General features: G+C 42.6%; 1 protein-coding gene across 4 annotated transcripts; it reads left to right on the forward strand.

The window, feature by feature from the left end:
• The first annotated feature begins 5,202 nt into the window (after nucleotides 1–5,202).
• Nucleotides 5,203–14,890, forward strand: LOC133889164 (uncharacterized). 4 transcript variants are annotated; one of them, XM_062329634.1, is made up of 8 exons: nucleotides 5,210–5,621; nucleotides 5,897–5,941; nucleotides 6,377–6,491; nucleotides 7,395–7,485; nucleotides 7,571–7,619; nucleotides 8,143–8,240; nucleotides 8,789–8,927; nucleotides 14,473–14,890. In XM_062329634.1, exons 1-8 carry the CDS (start codon nucleotides 5,274–5,276, stop codon nucleotides 14,617–14,619), a joined length of 1,032 nt encoding a protein of 343 aa, XP_062185618.1. In that variant the 5' UTR covers nucleotides 5,210–5,273; the 3' UTR covers nucleotides 14,620–14,890. The 4 variants fall into 4 exon arrangements, with proteins under 4 accessions (XP_062185621.1, XP_062185618.1, XP_062185620.1 ...); XM_062329636.1 differs by having other exon boundaries at nucleotides 5,211–5,621; nucleotides 7,422–7,485; XM_062329635.1 differs by having other exon boundaries at nucleotides 5,213–5,621; nucleotides 7,416–7,485.
• The last annotated feature ends 272 nt before the right edge of the window (nucleotides 14,891–15,162 follow it).

Consider the following 15,162-nt stretch of genomic DNA (forward strand, 5'->3'; position numbering starts at 1 on the left):
CTTTACCTCTCATAGACTTCTATTTCCTTCAAAATATTAGTCTCACAAGTACTAGTAGAAATAGATGCATCGCTATGAGGACAAAGAACCATACCATCATGATAAATAGAAATTTTTACACTAGATGATATGCTAGAGTTATCAACACTAGTAGATATAGAAATTTCATCGCAAATGTTGTTAAAGTCCAAATGAGGGATTGGACACTCACCATTTCATTACCTTGCTCGTTGTTAAATGTTGGTGAAGTAGATGATGGAGTGACATCCTCTTGGACAAATGAGACATTCATTTGATGGTCTTCATAGTGTGATAATGAAGTAGAGCAATCCTCAAATGACGTCTCTGGAAGAAGTTCTTCTTCATCACATTTAGGCTTATTATTTCTTTAAGAGTTGCCCAAATAAGATGAGCGTCTTCAAGCGGTAAGATAGATTTAACCACATTTATACTCAAAGCATTAAATAAAACATTAGTGGCTTGAGCATTGAGATGTATGTATTTCTCTTCCTCTTCAAATGATAAGAGATTATCACTACAAGGAAAAATACTCACATCTACAACTTGCTCTATATGAAGACCCATGTCCCTAAACATATTAAGCATGCGAGTACTCCACTCAAAGTAATTTGAATCATCTAATAGGAGTGGCTCTATGTGCACTAATCCGCTAGTCGACATCTTTACTTTCTAGGCAATAAAGCCCGAAAAGAGAGACTTGGCTCTTATACCAATTGAATAGACATTTTTTCAAAAATTCGTCCCATTTTACCATTGGCCTAAACTTACAGCAGAATATAAATTAACGGATCTTTCACAAGTGAAAAAACTAATTATGCTAGACTCAACTAGTGCATAATCACCTTAAATAAGTGTGAAAGTTATAATCCTAAGGTGACAAAAATTATTCAATTCTAGCAAAAGATATGCAAAAAAATATTAATTGAAAAATTAATGTTCCGGAACCTTCGGATAAATCCAGAATCTCCGGGGTCTGTACAGAAACTAGCTCGAAACTGAAATTAAATAACGTCTAAAGAGTTATAGCTCAAACCAAATGAAGTTGTGTGTTTCAAGTGATGATTCCAAGTAGATCCACGGAGAACCTACAATCAAATACACACAAACAAGTACATCGAGCAATATGCACAAATATTGAGCAAGAACTTAAATGTAGACAAACCGAAGTGGAGACACAAAGATTTTTTTCCCGAAGTTCAGATTCACCACCATGAATCCGACGTCTCTGTTGAGTAAGCTCCAATGAGCCGGTTCTCTTTCAACCGCTTTTCTCGATCCACTAGCTTTATCTCTTCCCTTGCGGAGGCGATATCGACCTTCACAAACTTTCCCGCGGCTCACCACATGCACAGGAGCTCACCGGGCAACACCTAGCCAGCTAGGAGGCTTCACCTCCAAGATTAACAAAAGCTTCACGAACTTCTTGCCGATGAACTTGAGTGCTCAAGAATGGATTTTAATTCACTTGCACTCAATCTTCGAATCTCTCAACCCAACTCACTTTTCTTTTCAAATCTCTCACTAAAATGGAGTGGGAGGGATTTCTTTTGGCTTTAAAAATGTTCTCTTTCGTGCCCTTGCAGCAGCCCCAGAGGATGGGGTGAGGGGCTATTTATAGCCCACCTTAAAAAACTAGGCGTTATAGACATTTCTGTACTAACCCGGAGTATCCGGGTCAACCTGTAGTATCCGGGTTGGCACAGGAAAGCTGAATCGAGAACCCCTGGCCGGAACTCAACCCAAACACTCTGGAAATCGTAGCATCCGGGTTCACCCGGAGACTCCGGGTGAACTAAACAGCCCCAAACCGAGACCTCCCCTCGGAGCCTCACCCGGAGGCTCCGGAGAATCCGGGTCCACTCGGAGACTTTGGGTGAACTAAACAACCCCAAACTGAGACCTCCCCTCGGAACCTTACCCGGAGACTCCGGACAACTCAGAGAATTCGAGTCAACCCGGAGTATCCAGGTTTTGCACATTTGGGTATCTAAAAACGACGATAACTTTTGATCCCGAAGTCCGATTTTGACGAATTTGGACTCTATGGAAAGCTTATTCAGAGGGCTACACATCCCAATTGAATTCATGACCTCAAACATATTGGATCAAATTAGGAACACTCCAAAACCTAATTCGGACACTTCCACACTTTCCATATCGGGATTTAAAAAAAAATCTCATTTAGGTTTGGTTAGGAACTCTTGAGCACTGAGAAATGACAATTAGATATATATAGCATCCCTCTTAATAGTGCGGCATACCTATACTCAATTTCAAAGATAAAACTCGTTTGAACCACTTTGAGCCTTTGAATAACTTTCAAGACGCTTCTTTCATTCAAAACTTGAGGGTTGCCAACTTTAATATATTTTTCACTCTATCTCTTCTTGATTCTTCATATGATTGATGTGAATTACTCATAGTTTTCCATGGCCCCACACGGTCCATTGGTGCAAAGCCTTCACTCGATCTTCACCACCGCCTTGGTCCTTTGGCACCAAACCATTTGTTTGCCCTTCATCACCGGATGATCCATCGCAGTCGAGTCTTGCTTGCCCTTCACCATCTTGCCATAGAAAACCACTTTGTATTCGATATCTTCAAAGAATTCACTTTATCAAATATGAAGTCCACTCTTGTTCTTCACTCTTGCCATATATGATTTTAATTCAACTTATGTCTTCTTATGAATCATAACCCCATCTCACTCTCAAGAAAAAAACACATGGGTGAGTCCATAAAACCTAATTGACAACTTTTGTACCTTAAGTTGCTTGATCTCCACACATAACTTATTTGCCTTCATGAATATTGTCAATCTTCATATAGAACCTAACCCTACTCATTCTCAAGCACATAGCATATGTGTTAGTCCATAAAACTCTATTGATAATGTCATACCTTTAGTTACTTGATCTCCACAAGTAACTTAGTATTCAAGTTTATTGTCAATCTTATTGAGTTTTTTCTTCTCCTTATGAGCATCACTAAAAGCTCAATGACAACGATGCATTTATTTTGTTCTTATGGTATTTCTCAGAAAATCCATGAGTTATCACTTACGCATCTCCTATGAAATAGGTTAATAACAATTCTTAACACAATTGTTAATCCATAGATATTGTCATTACTTATGTGAGCATCAACTAGAGCTCATTTATCTTGATGCATTTTCAATCTCACCATTCACCTAGATCTCATGCATATCTCTCAATGCATTACCTATGGAATAACATACTAATAAACTCAATACCATTGTTAATTCATAGGTATTATCATTAATTACTAAAACCACACATAAGGGTTAGATGCACTTTCAGTGCAAACTTCTCTGTACCGGACCATCTGGTGAGGCAAATCTTCCTAGGACTTTTCAATTCAATCAAACTTTGTCTCGACTGTAGTGACTTTTTGATGTATTGCATCCATGAGACCTACTGACATACATTTTTGATAAATATGTTAGTCCTAATAACTATGTTATTATTAATCACTAAAATTACAATCATGATCTAATATGATCATTTTCGCTACAACTGATATTATTAGATTAGCTCTAATTCAACTAGTATTACTTTTGAGTCTAATGTGAACAAATTAGAAACTATAGACACAACAGCAAATCACTTATCATTGCAACTTTGCTTGTTTCTTGATTTATATTCTTGTATTGCCGTGTTGATGAGTCTAATTTGCACAACTCGAGTAAGCAAATAACCTAGGCATATACCAAAGCATTGGTTTTTAAACCTATATGGAAAGCATCAATTCAACGAGTAACCTAATAAGGGCTTATGCCCTAGCTTAATAGCAAATATCTCTTTTTATTAATAAAGAAACATTGGTACCTATGAAATTTTTAATGAGGTTACTCAGCATACTGATTGCCACTAACGACTTGATATATACATTTTCTAATTCAAATTTCTATGTTTATTGTGATGTTATATTAGAGTTTACATATATAAATAGTTGTGATATAAATGGACCATAAGCTCTAGGCTTCACAAGAAAACTTCAAAATGATATTATTGGCATGACAAATACTTTGTTATGTGAAATTCTAACCTAGGAATTTGGCCCCTCTATGTTTAAGTTTAACCTCTCCAATAGAGCTCATGGCTAATTGGCGAGTTGCCCAAAGAGTGAACTTCTCATTCATTGTAAACCCTATCAGGGTGAGATCGATGACCTTCTCAACCCCTCGAGATTCTTCAAGGAATAAGCTTAATAGATGCAGATAAAGAAAATTACACTAAAGGTGATTCCAAGTTCACCATCGTAGAACATTAGTATCATGAACGAAGCTGGGTGGCACGTGGATGTGATCATTGGGAAAAAAAAAAGATTATAGGATTTGCTATTTTCAAGTGCTTGTAACAAGCTTATTTTCAAAGTAAATTTTGTAAAACTACATATATTTTAATAAAATTATCATAAAACTACATATTTAAACAATAGTTTTATAAACTTATAGATTTAGTACCAATCTTATCGTAAAACTATATACCTATTGTAAGAATACATATTTAAACAATAATTTCACAAAACTACATATTTACCGCTGATTTTATCATAAAACTATATATTCTAGAGGAGTTGTCCCCAGCCCACTAACATGACAATCAGACCCTGCTTGCAGTCTTACAACAACTGCTAGCTCATAAAATGGATTGTCTGTGAGTTCATATGACTGCCAGCGGGACCCATTCATCAGGTTAACAGGTCTACGATAGAATATGTAGTTTTACGATAAAATCGATGTTAAATTTATAGTTTTGTGAAACTATTGTTTAAATCTGTAATTTTACGATAATTTTATCAAAGTATCTGTAGTTTTATGAGCTGACAGCTGCTGTGTGACTGTAAGTGGGGTTTGATCGTCATGGTAACGGGACGGAGAACATATACTTTGGAATCTATAGTTTTACGATAAAATCAGCGTTAAATCTGTAGTTTTGTGAAATTATTGTTTAAATCTATAATTTTACGATAATTTTATCAAAATATATTAGTTTTATGATAAAATTAACATTAAATTTGTAATTTGATAATTTTATCAAAGTATCCATAATTTTAAGAAATTTATTCTATTTTCAGTCAGGTAATGGGTTGGATGAACACCGAATCGCCCACAATTCAGACGCGAAGAGGCACACAGCTTACCGCCCGCTGTTAACGAAGAGCCCCGCACGCCGTCACGCTCACATCCATTCCTATCTCCCTCCCACCAGGAAGACGCCACGCCACCCATGGCCGCCGCCACCCTCGCTACGCCTCCCCTCCTCCCCACCTCCCCTCCAGCACCACCCCTCACGCGGGCGACGTCGGCGCGCACGAGGCGGACGAGGTCATTCCTCCTCCGCGCGGCGTGCGCCTACGCGCTCCAGGAGGGCCAGTCCCGCCGCTACCACCGCCTGCCCTGCGGCCTCGACCTCGAGGTCATTGCCGAGGGCCCCCCGGCCCAGGGCGAGGGGCGCCGGACGCCGCTGGTGTTCGTGCACGGGAGCTTCCACGCGGCCTGGTGCTGGGCGGAGCACTGGATGCCCTTCTTCTCGCGCGCCGGGTTCCCCTGCTACGCCCTCAGCCTCCGCGCGCAGGTAGTTGCACGCACTAGTGTTTGTCGAATTGCTTCAGCGGTTGGTGTTACTATTACTAAAGATTAGTAAAATGCAGCCGCTACAAGTTACAGGCTGTGGATGGGTCTGTGTGTATAGCACTTTTATCTTAGATGTATGGTGATTCCTGCTGTGTTTGTCAGTGCAATGTGACACTTCAATTGACCTGTTGGCTGCTGCATTGCCCAATTGCCAGTATCTGCTTGTAAAACATTCGACATTATCAGCTTTGCTGACTTAGTTCTCAACTGTTGCAGGGTGAAAGTAGTGTTCCACCGGAAGCAGTAGCGGGCACACTCGAGGTAATTAGTCTAAGCAGCAGTGGAGTGCATTGAAATAGTCTCAACTGTTCCAGGCTTCCAGCATTTGACGTTGCTCTGTTGGTTCATGTTTACTGCTGTGGGCTGCTGCATGCCGTGTTAATGTGTAACAGATGTATACTTTAGAGTAACTTTACATGCGACATATTAATTATAATTCTAAGTTGTTAATGCTGATCTATCCCCAGATGTCTTTAATTTTTAAAACACTATAAATCTATCACATGAAGAAAAACACTGTGAAATTAATATCAAACATATACTATGGACGAAGTTTCAAGCAGTGTTACACTCCAAATTAATATGCTTTAAGCCAAAGACCAAAATTTTCGTTATGATAGTTTGTTTTGTTCAGTAGAGTTGGTCCATGTCGCTGTTTCAGTAGAGTGAACCCAATATGTGATTGACTTGCAGTAGACACATACTGGCGATATTGCTGATTTCATCCAGAAGGAGGTCCCTTTGCCACCTGTACTAATTGGACATTCATTTGGAGGCTTGATTGTGCAGCAATATATTTCATGCTTGCAAGGTATGCTCCCTCAAAGATCGCAAGCATTAATTCAATTTGTCAGTTGCCATGGCAATTCTTTGCATGTTTAAGAAGTTTATGTTCCCTCTTAACTGATTTTGCATCCCCGAGAGTCTTAGAATTTGCAGCCACATAGATATGCTAGTTCCCCAAAAAAAAAAATCGGATGGATTTCCTGCTTACTTACATTTGGAGCTAACACAACAAGCTAATCGGAGACACATTAGCGTACTTAGCAAATGTTGTCTTGACATGGTGAATCATGAAGTAAAATAGGGAGTCAATGACTAGCGTTATTTTACAGAGGATCTTAAGTTTCACTGTTTTCACTGTTTTATTTATGGCTCTGAATGGTTTTGTCTAAATGGTCATTTATACTACTTCACCCTTGCTTAGCTAAATAGGAATCATGGCTGTTGACAGGCACTCATAAATATTGATATATTGGCTGCTACATAGATTCAAGATACCAACAAGATACGAGAACTTGTAACCAATTGGTTATACAATATTATAGTTATGCTAAATGCTATACATCTACATATACTGCATCTGTCAATTCTCCCCTGATAACAAGGACAAGTTAAACAAGATAAAATCAGATACTTCCTGAGCATTTCTAGAAATCCTCTTCAGTACCCTTCCATAATATCACAATATCATGACTTCATTGACTTGTCTTGATATGTGTTGCAATGTTAGGTACCTAAAACCATGATATATATTAATCGAGTGACCTGTTTCAATTTGTTCATTGATCTAGCTAGATAGTAGAGTAAAAATTATTTTATATCTCATCAACCAATAAGTATATCACATATCACTTTCTTGCTTCTAGATTCAGAATATTTGCAACCAAAGTGTGCAATGATGATCCCTTAGTCTTATTTCAAAGTATACCAGATGTAACTTTCTTGATTCTAGGTTCAGAACTTCTGCATCCAAAGCTTGCCGGTGCTGTCCTTGTATGTTCTGTGCCTCCCTCAGGAAACAGGTGTTTCTCACATCATCTACCGCATATTTACTATCTTTATATTACTTTCATTATCATGCAACTCCTTTGTATCATTTATCTACAGTGGGTTGGTATGGCGTTACCTTTTGACTAAACCAGTTGCCGCGTTTAAGGTAAATGGATCTGCTATTACACTATTTCTGTTGAGATCCAACACTTAGATGTGTTGGAATTTTGTTGAGATAGCCTAGTTCTGCAATTGTTTCGTCTAGTATCGACAAATTGTTTAAACTTTCATTCTGTGTTTTATACCTAAAATGTACCAGTTGATTCAATCTCCATTGCCAATGTAAAATGCCCATTCATTTACCATACAACAAACAATCATATTTCTTGGACTTTCTCCACTTCTATCTTGAGTTAGTATTTAACTGTTCTGAATTATCCAGCCTTATATTTGTTGATTATTGTTCCGTTCATAAACAATAGTTTGCTATTGACGGCATTAAGGCCATCCACAAACTGAAGTGCATACATCGTATTATGTTTAATGCACATGTACAAAACTAGAAATGAAGCTATCACATTTCCCTTCTTCTGTTAATTTATTTTTTTTATGAGGGTTCTGTTGATACTTCTTGACCTACTTAGTTTTGTTTATGTGCATCTGCAAAATCTTAATAATCTTCCTATCAGGTGACACTCAGCTTGGCGGCAAAAGCATATGCAAATTCATTGTCCCTCTGTAAGGAAACATTTTTCTCGCCACAAATGGATGATGAACTTGTGTTAAGGTAATATGGTGTATGACAGTTCCTTTTGCATTATAATATAATCTTTTGAAAATGTTGTTATATTGTGTTTGACATCATGAACTTGGCACCAATGGTGCCTTTACTGCAACGGTGCCTTCTGTGTCGTAGATTATGGGGAAGTGATTTATTCCATGACGCCTCCGTTATAGCTGCTTCCTTGAGCCAATGTCTCACCGGACCGAACCACCTTTAGTGTCTATAGTTGTTCTTGTTGACATATTTCATGCTATTTCAGGGCAATGGTCGTAGGTGTAGTAGTGGTCGTTGTGGTAGTAGCCGTCATAGTAGTAGCGGTGGTTGTAGTTTCTTTTTTCTCTTCGTTTTGATTAAAATTTGCATGAGATGCTTCACCTTCTGTTCTCCTCTTTCACCTAAGCTTCTCCAAATCAAAGATTTTTTATATGAGGTGGTTATTATAACGAATTGGACATGGATAATTCATGGCCCACCAATTATTTTATGGGGTTGCATTCTTATATGTTTTTCTTTTTTAGTCACAACATAATATCTGCATCAATATCTTGAAGGTACCAAGCGCTAATGAAGGAGAGCTCAAAATTGCCACTTTTTGACTTAAGGAAGCTAAATGCATCATTGCCTGTATCTTCTGTACCAGATAATACAGCAGAAATTCTTGTCATGGGCGCAAGCAATGATTTCATTGTTGTGAGTGACCCTCCCTCCCTCACACATATTGATCACTTACATTTTTCCACAATTCTGCTTGATATAAACACACTGCTTGATATAACAAAAAATAAACATTGCAAATTTGATAAAGAAGGAAGCTTAATTTCGTTCTACAAATATAGTGCTACAGTAATACATTTACCATATAACCAGGGTATGCTTGGTTTCTAGCCTTGCTTGGCAAGGTTAGGCGAGGCAAACCTTGCTAGGAGAGGAGAGCCAATTTGGCTCTCTCAAAAGAAAAGAAATCCTTGCCAATCTTGTCCAAATTCAAATCAAGATATGCTTGCTTGTCCTCTAACCTTGCTAGGCAAGGCTAGGTAAGGATTGGCAAAGAAACCAAACATACTCTGACTTCGACCAACTTAATGCAATTTATGATGAACGAGTTGGTACAGTTAGGAATATAGAGTTCTTATTCATTATGTATAAATTAGGTTACTAGAGTCTGTATCATGTATTTGTCATGTACTCTATATATTTTCCCCAGAGACTATTGAATACAAGTTACTATTTCTAACATGGTATCACAACCAAGTTTTTTTTGACGTTGCAACTCGTCCAGATCCGATCTACCCTGTTTATCTCTTCCCGTCGATTTCATCTACTCACTGGCTTGTAGTCCATGCGTTGATTGCTCCTTTCGTCCAGCCGTCGCTCCGACTCCTTCCCGACCTGTCGTGCTTCTGTGCCTAGCCAACTCCGTCGTCTGTCGCCGTTGCGCCCCTCCGCTTGGCCGGATTTGCCCGGCCCGCCCTGGTTCGCCACCACCTTCGCAGCTCTGCCCATTGCCGGCTCCGCTCAACCTTGCTCATCCGTTACCGACCTTCGGATTCGTCGTTGTAGTCGCCCCTGGCCAGATTCGTTGACAGCGCCGCCCCTGGCCGGATCTGTCGTTGAGGTGCTCGACCGCGCCCTCGTCCGCTGTCGGCTTTGCTCCCTCCTCCTGTGCTGCCGATCTTCTCCGCCCACCAGCTCCCATGTCTGCTGCTGGTCTTCTCCGCCTACACGGCCACCTGCTTCCTGCAACGGGGCCACCGCCATGCGGGCGCCCATGCCGCACCGTCAGGAGGAGGGCATGGGGGGGGGGGAGGAGCAGCGCACGTGGGCGACGCTGCGGCACCTGCAGGCTGAGCCGGGTGTGCTGGAGCGCCTAGTATACAAGCACCGGCACCAGCACCAAGGCGCCTACTTCCAGTACCCCCTCAAGGTGGGGAGGGACTTGAAACTGCTGCTTGGCGCTGACATCTTAGAGGTCCTCAACGCCTTCTTCCTCATCCTCACATGCTGCAAGTTGGTCAACATGATCCTCATCCAGATCAAATCAGTTTGCTATTGCCTTTAGCGCTCGTTGCTTGCACGTGGACATGAAGCAGCCACATGATCTACTGTAGCAACAAGCAAGCCGCAGGAGATCTCACTGGCGCCAGAACTGTTCATCCGGCCTTTACAATTGTTCATCGCGCCAGACTAACACTGTTCATCAGATCGGATTGGTTTTTGTTCGACTACTGTTCACTGTTCGGCCTCTCGCCCTGCACCCCGTGCTCTCTATTTTCTCCTGCAATAGAGTAGTGCTGTGCTACTATACTCTCTTGTGGACAGGACGTTCATTGGCTTCATATTGGTGCCATTTGGTACTTGCTCCTGTTGTTGTTACGTTTCTGCTTACCTTTTTTTTTTGCTATGATTAGCTTTTGCACTGCTAGCTTTATTTGCGTCTAGCTTTAGTTTTTTTGTCTTTTGCTGCGTCCATCCAAGTTTCGGTCTATTTGAGTTCGTTTATGCCGTGCGAGTCTACATATTCCTTCGTCAATTAGTCTATTTCTTTTCTTGTCGTTATTGATGCAACTTAGCCATCTAGATCTTTTCGTAGCTTTAGTGATAACTTCATTTGTTGTCTCGCTACTCGTCATCTTGGTCTAGGCCATTCTTGTGTCATCTTGGTCTTTTCATAGCTCTAGTGGCAATTTTCTTTTGTCGTCTTACTACTCATCATCGCTCTATTGTGATTCTTGATCAAGGGCATGCTTTGTTGTCATTATCACGACCACTGTGCTTCACTATGCACTTCTTCGGCTTGATCCAATAGGATTACAAGACTCCACTCTATGACGGCTTAGAAGAGATAAGTTTTTGAATGTATTGGTCTAAGTTTATTACTTAGTGTCACCCTGTTCAAATGCAACGCTATTACATACACCTTGCATTTGAGTGGGTGTTAGAAATATATAGTCCTTATCTATTATGTATATGTTAGGTTACTAGAGTCCATCTCATGTACTCTATATATTGCCCCTAGGGGCTACTATTGAATACAAGTTGCTATACAATATATAGGAAACTGTTAAGGGTATAATAGGGTATTGTTGTAATCTCCTAGTATAGGATTTTCCTCTTGTACTCTATATATTGCTCCCATGGGATTACTATTGAATATAAGTTGCTATTCCTAACATAGTATCACAGCTAGATTTAGTTTTTTGGACGCAACAACTCGTCCCGTTTAGATATGTTTTCTCTCGTCATCCTTTTCCCTCCCTACCGGCTCCTGGCAATCTGATCTAGACGTCGCCTCCCACCTGCTGCTTTGACTCTCCCGTCGGCTCCCCTCCCGCGTTCGCATGCCAGCCTACTGCATGCGTGCGCTCGCGCTCGTTTGGTTGTCTCCTGCGCTCCCCTGCGCTCGGCTCCTCTCCACTCGACGGTGTGCTCTTGCGTTGCCTTCTACCCGCCTGATTCGGTGGCTACCCATCTGATTCGGCTTCACGAGGGTCGGGCCGCCGCTCCTTCCCGTCGGATCTGGCTTGTCGGCGCCCCCGGCGTCGTCTGCCCTGGCGCGGTCCTCCGCCCCGATCCCCTCTGCGATGTCGCTCAGCCGCGCTCGCCCCTGCCCGCCTTCGTCTGTGCTGCTGCCTTGCCTCTGAGCCGGTCACCGCCACCCACCGTCGAACTCGATTGCCCGCCGGTCGTGCTCTTCGTCGTGGGTGCCCGCGCAATGCTCTTCACGGTCGGAGGGAGCTCTGGATCCGCCCGCAGCCACCTTACCTGTGTGGCCATGGGCCGGATCAGCTGCTGGGCTCTGTCGCCAAGGCTGCTGGCCTTCGGGCTCCTTTGGCCTGCAAAGGGGAGCATGTGTGGGTGCATGCTCGGGCTGCTAACCACTAGGACATCACCGAGCCGCCATTGTTCATCAGAGTGCCGCCACCGACCGCCTATGCCATCTGGCCGGCTTTGCTACACGCTCGCGGATTTGGTCGGTGTGCTCGTTGGGAGTCTCTCGGTGGTGGTGCACTCTCACGGTCGCGTGGATTTGATGGCGGGGACTGGGAGGGGTTTGGTTATGGCTCCTTGCTGGCGTGCACAACTCTTCTGTGTATCTTGTTATGCTCTATATGGTGCTTTGCTCTTTTTCGTGCTCTGTTTTGGTTGGTGGTGCAGCAGTAGGAGTTAGCAGTTGTTTTGGTGGGCTGCTGCTTGCTGGTGTTAGAGCATCTCCAACAGATTAGTCAAATTACATCATCATATCTCCATATGGAGGGTCATCTAAAAAGATTCTCACTCTATATCTTTTTTCACTCTAACAGACTATCCATATCCACCCTCAATATTACACTGTCCTATATTTTTTTAGTTTTTTGTAACTAACCATACCTAATCCAATTCAACAAAATCTGTGCACACAGAAACCATTGAAATTTAGATGTATTCATCAACCATTGAAATCACCCAACCCTACTCATTTGAGCCATGAAGCAATGGATAAACTCATAAATTGATAGCAAAGACCTTGAATTTTTCATATTGCAGTTCCATAAGTTTATAGCTCATAAGTCATTCACAATTTGCTTGGCAATAACTAAATCTGCAATACTACAATAACAATCATTCAGAATTGAATAAGGCAAAACTGAAGCTTGCTTGCGCAAGAACTGACACTAGAAACAATGCAGCTTTGCCCTCATACAGTATGGAGTGCTATCTCTCTAGCTTGCAACTTCAAGCTAGCAATCAAAAAAATTAAAATGTCAAAGGAATCACAACCATGTGCAGACAACATAGGAAAACAATCATTAGATACATGATTGATCTATCAGTTTTGCAATCTTCGTTACCATGACAGAAACTACAAGCTAGACAATAGATTCCAATTCCATCAACAAGCAAATCAAGAACCAATGCAAGATGAGCTCACCGTCCAGAGGGGTAGCGCCAGTGCCTGCTTGGTGACGATGAGCCAGAGCCACCCGTAGCGGAGGAAGTTCTGTGCCGCGTCGATGAGCAGCCACGCCGATAGCGTGGCTGAGAGTGACCCGGCAAGGAAGCTGATGCAGTCCCTGAGGTCCTTGGAGCCGCCTGTGCCGCGCTTGCTCGCGCATCCGTGCCTCGTCGCCACCCGGTCTGTTCGTGTGCCTGCGCTGCGTCACCACCCGATAGATGCGCCCTGCTCGCGAGCCCCTGATGTGCCGCCACCCGTGAGGTCCTTAGAGAGGAGCAACACCACCACCAGGGCCACATCCATGCCTACATTCCTCCCCTCCCCAGTACTCCCCGCCACCTCCCCCACCGCCGCGCACCTCACCGCCTCCTCTCTCCTGTTCCTGCCAATGTGGACGCCCACGGCTCCGCCTTGATCTGCCGCACGTGCGCGCGCAACAACGGTCTCCCTCCTCGGCAGCATGAGACCCAGCCCCAGTGCCGCGAGGATGCAGAGCAGCAGCAGGTGCCGCGTCGCGGAGGGGCGGCACGTGATGGGCAATGGTGACATCATATTGGTTTCCGAGAGAAAGAGAGAGAGGAGGCTGCTCTGCTTGGAGACTAGACAACTGAGTGAAAACCGCCAGAGTTGGGGAAGGTGACGCGCGAAAGCTCGATTCAGCTAGGGAAACGGAGGATTCGCGTGGGAAACGACGGGGACGACCCTGGGCGACCTTCCTCTTCGTGATTTGAGGCTCGGTTGGGCGAAATCGGGCTCAGCTGTGTGGAATTTGGAGCTCAGGATGATGCTGTAGTGGCGCGCTGCTATGTTCGTGCATGCCGGAGGGGAGCCGCGGAGGCAGTCGGTGTTGGGGGCTCCGGGCGGAGATGTGGAGGTCGGATCGTGGCTAGAGCGAGCGGCTGTTGGAGGATGGCGTGGGGGAAGAGACACGCCAGAGACAAGGTTTTCGATATATTAGTCTAAATTTATTACTTAGTGTCACATCTTTCAAATGTAACATTATTGCATACGTCTTGCGTTTTAGGGGGTGTTAAGAGCATAATAGTCAAGGGTATTATTGTATTCTCTTAGTCTAGGGTTTCCTTTTGTACTATATATATTACCCTTATGGGACTACTATTGAATATAAATTGCTATTCTTAACATTTACACCTATGCCTTAAAATTATCGGCGACTTGAAAGTTTAGCACATCATTTTAGCAAGGCGCTGTAGACGTCACTTTTCCTTCAAAGATCTATGACATACACGATAAAAAAAATTGTTTCCTTGTTTTCTTAATCACTTTGTTTCCTTGAATTAGGATTCTGAAGGGCTTTCTGAAACTTCAAGATTTTACGGGGTGCAATCAGTATGTGTGGAAGGTGTAGCACACGATATGATGTTAGATTGCTCGTGGGAGAAAGGAGCTGGAATAATCTTGACGTGGTTAGAGAAACTCACACCATGATTGAACTAATTTTCAGTCCAACAGCCGGGTTTGACATTTTGGAGCCCTGATTCTTCTTTATTTATTTTTTTTACATCTGTTGGTAGGGAGTTTCTAGTTGGTGCTTGGAAATTGCTTTCTATATTGTTGTAATGAATTAAATCGTTGAGCAACACAGCTGGCAGATTCAATAATGGTCGCATATCCCGAACAGAAGCATGTATGATTGTGGACGCCGGGGACTTGGGTATCCGATTTCCATATATTAACTATGGCTGAGAATCCAACATTATTGGAAAGGAATCCTGAAAACTATCCGCACTTATAATAGCAATCGCTTCGCATGAATCGTCTTGTAGCTTGCATTGTCCAAGCGGCTATATAATATATGTGCAGGGTCCCTCGCAAGTCCCGAGCGCTACTCTTCATAGCACATTGCGAAATGGCTACAAGAACGGAAGTCATTCTGACGATTCTTCTTGCGGTTTCGCTCGTCTTTGCAGGTACAGACTGTATGACAATCGCATGCACCATCCATATATAAAAGCTCCCTCCATACTACTG

The sequence above is a fragment of the Phragmites australis genome, chromosome 13 (genome assembly GCF_958298935.1).
Source record: "Phragmites australis chromosome 13, lpPhrAust1.1, whole genome shotgun sequence".
Lineage (NCBI taxonomy): Eukaryota > Viridiplantae > Streptophyta > Magnoliopsida > Poales > Poaceae > Phragmites > Phragmites australis.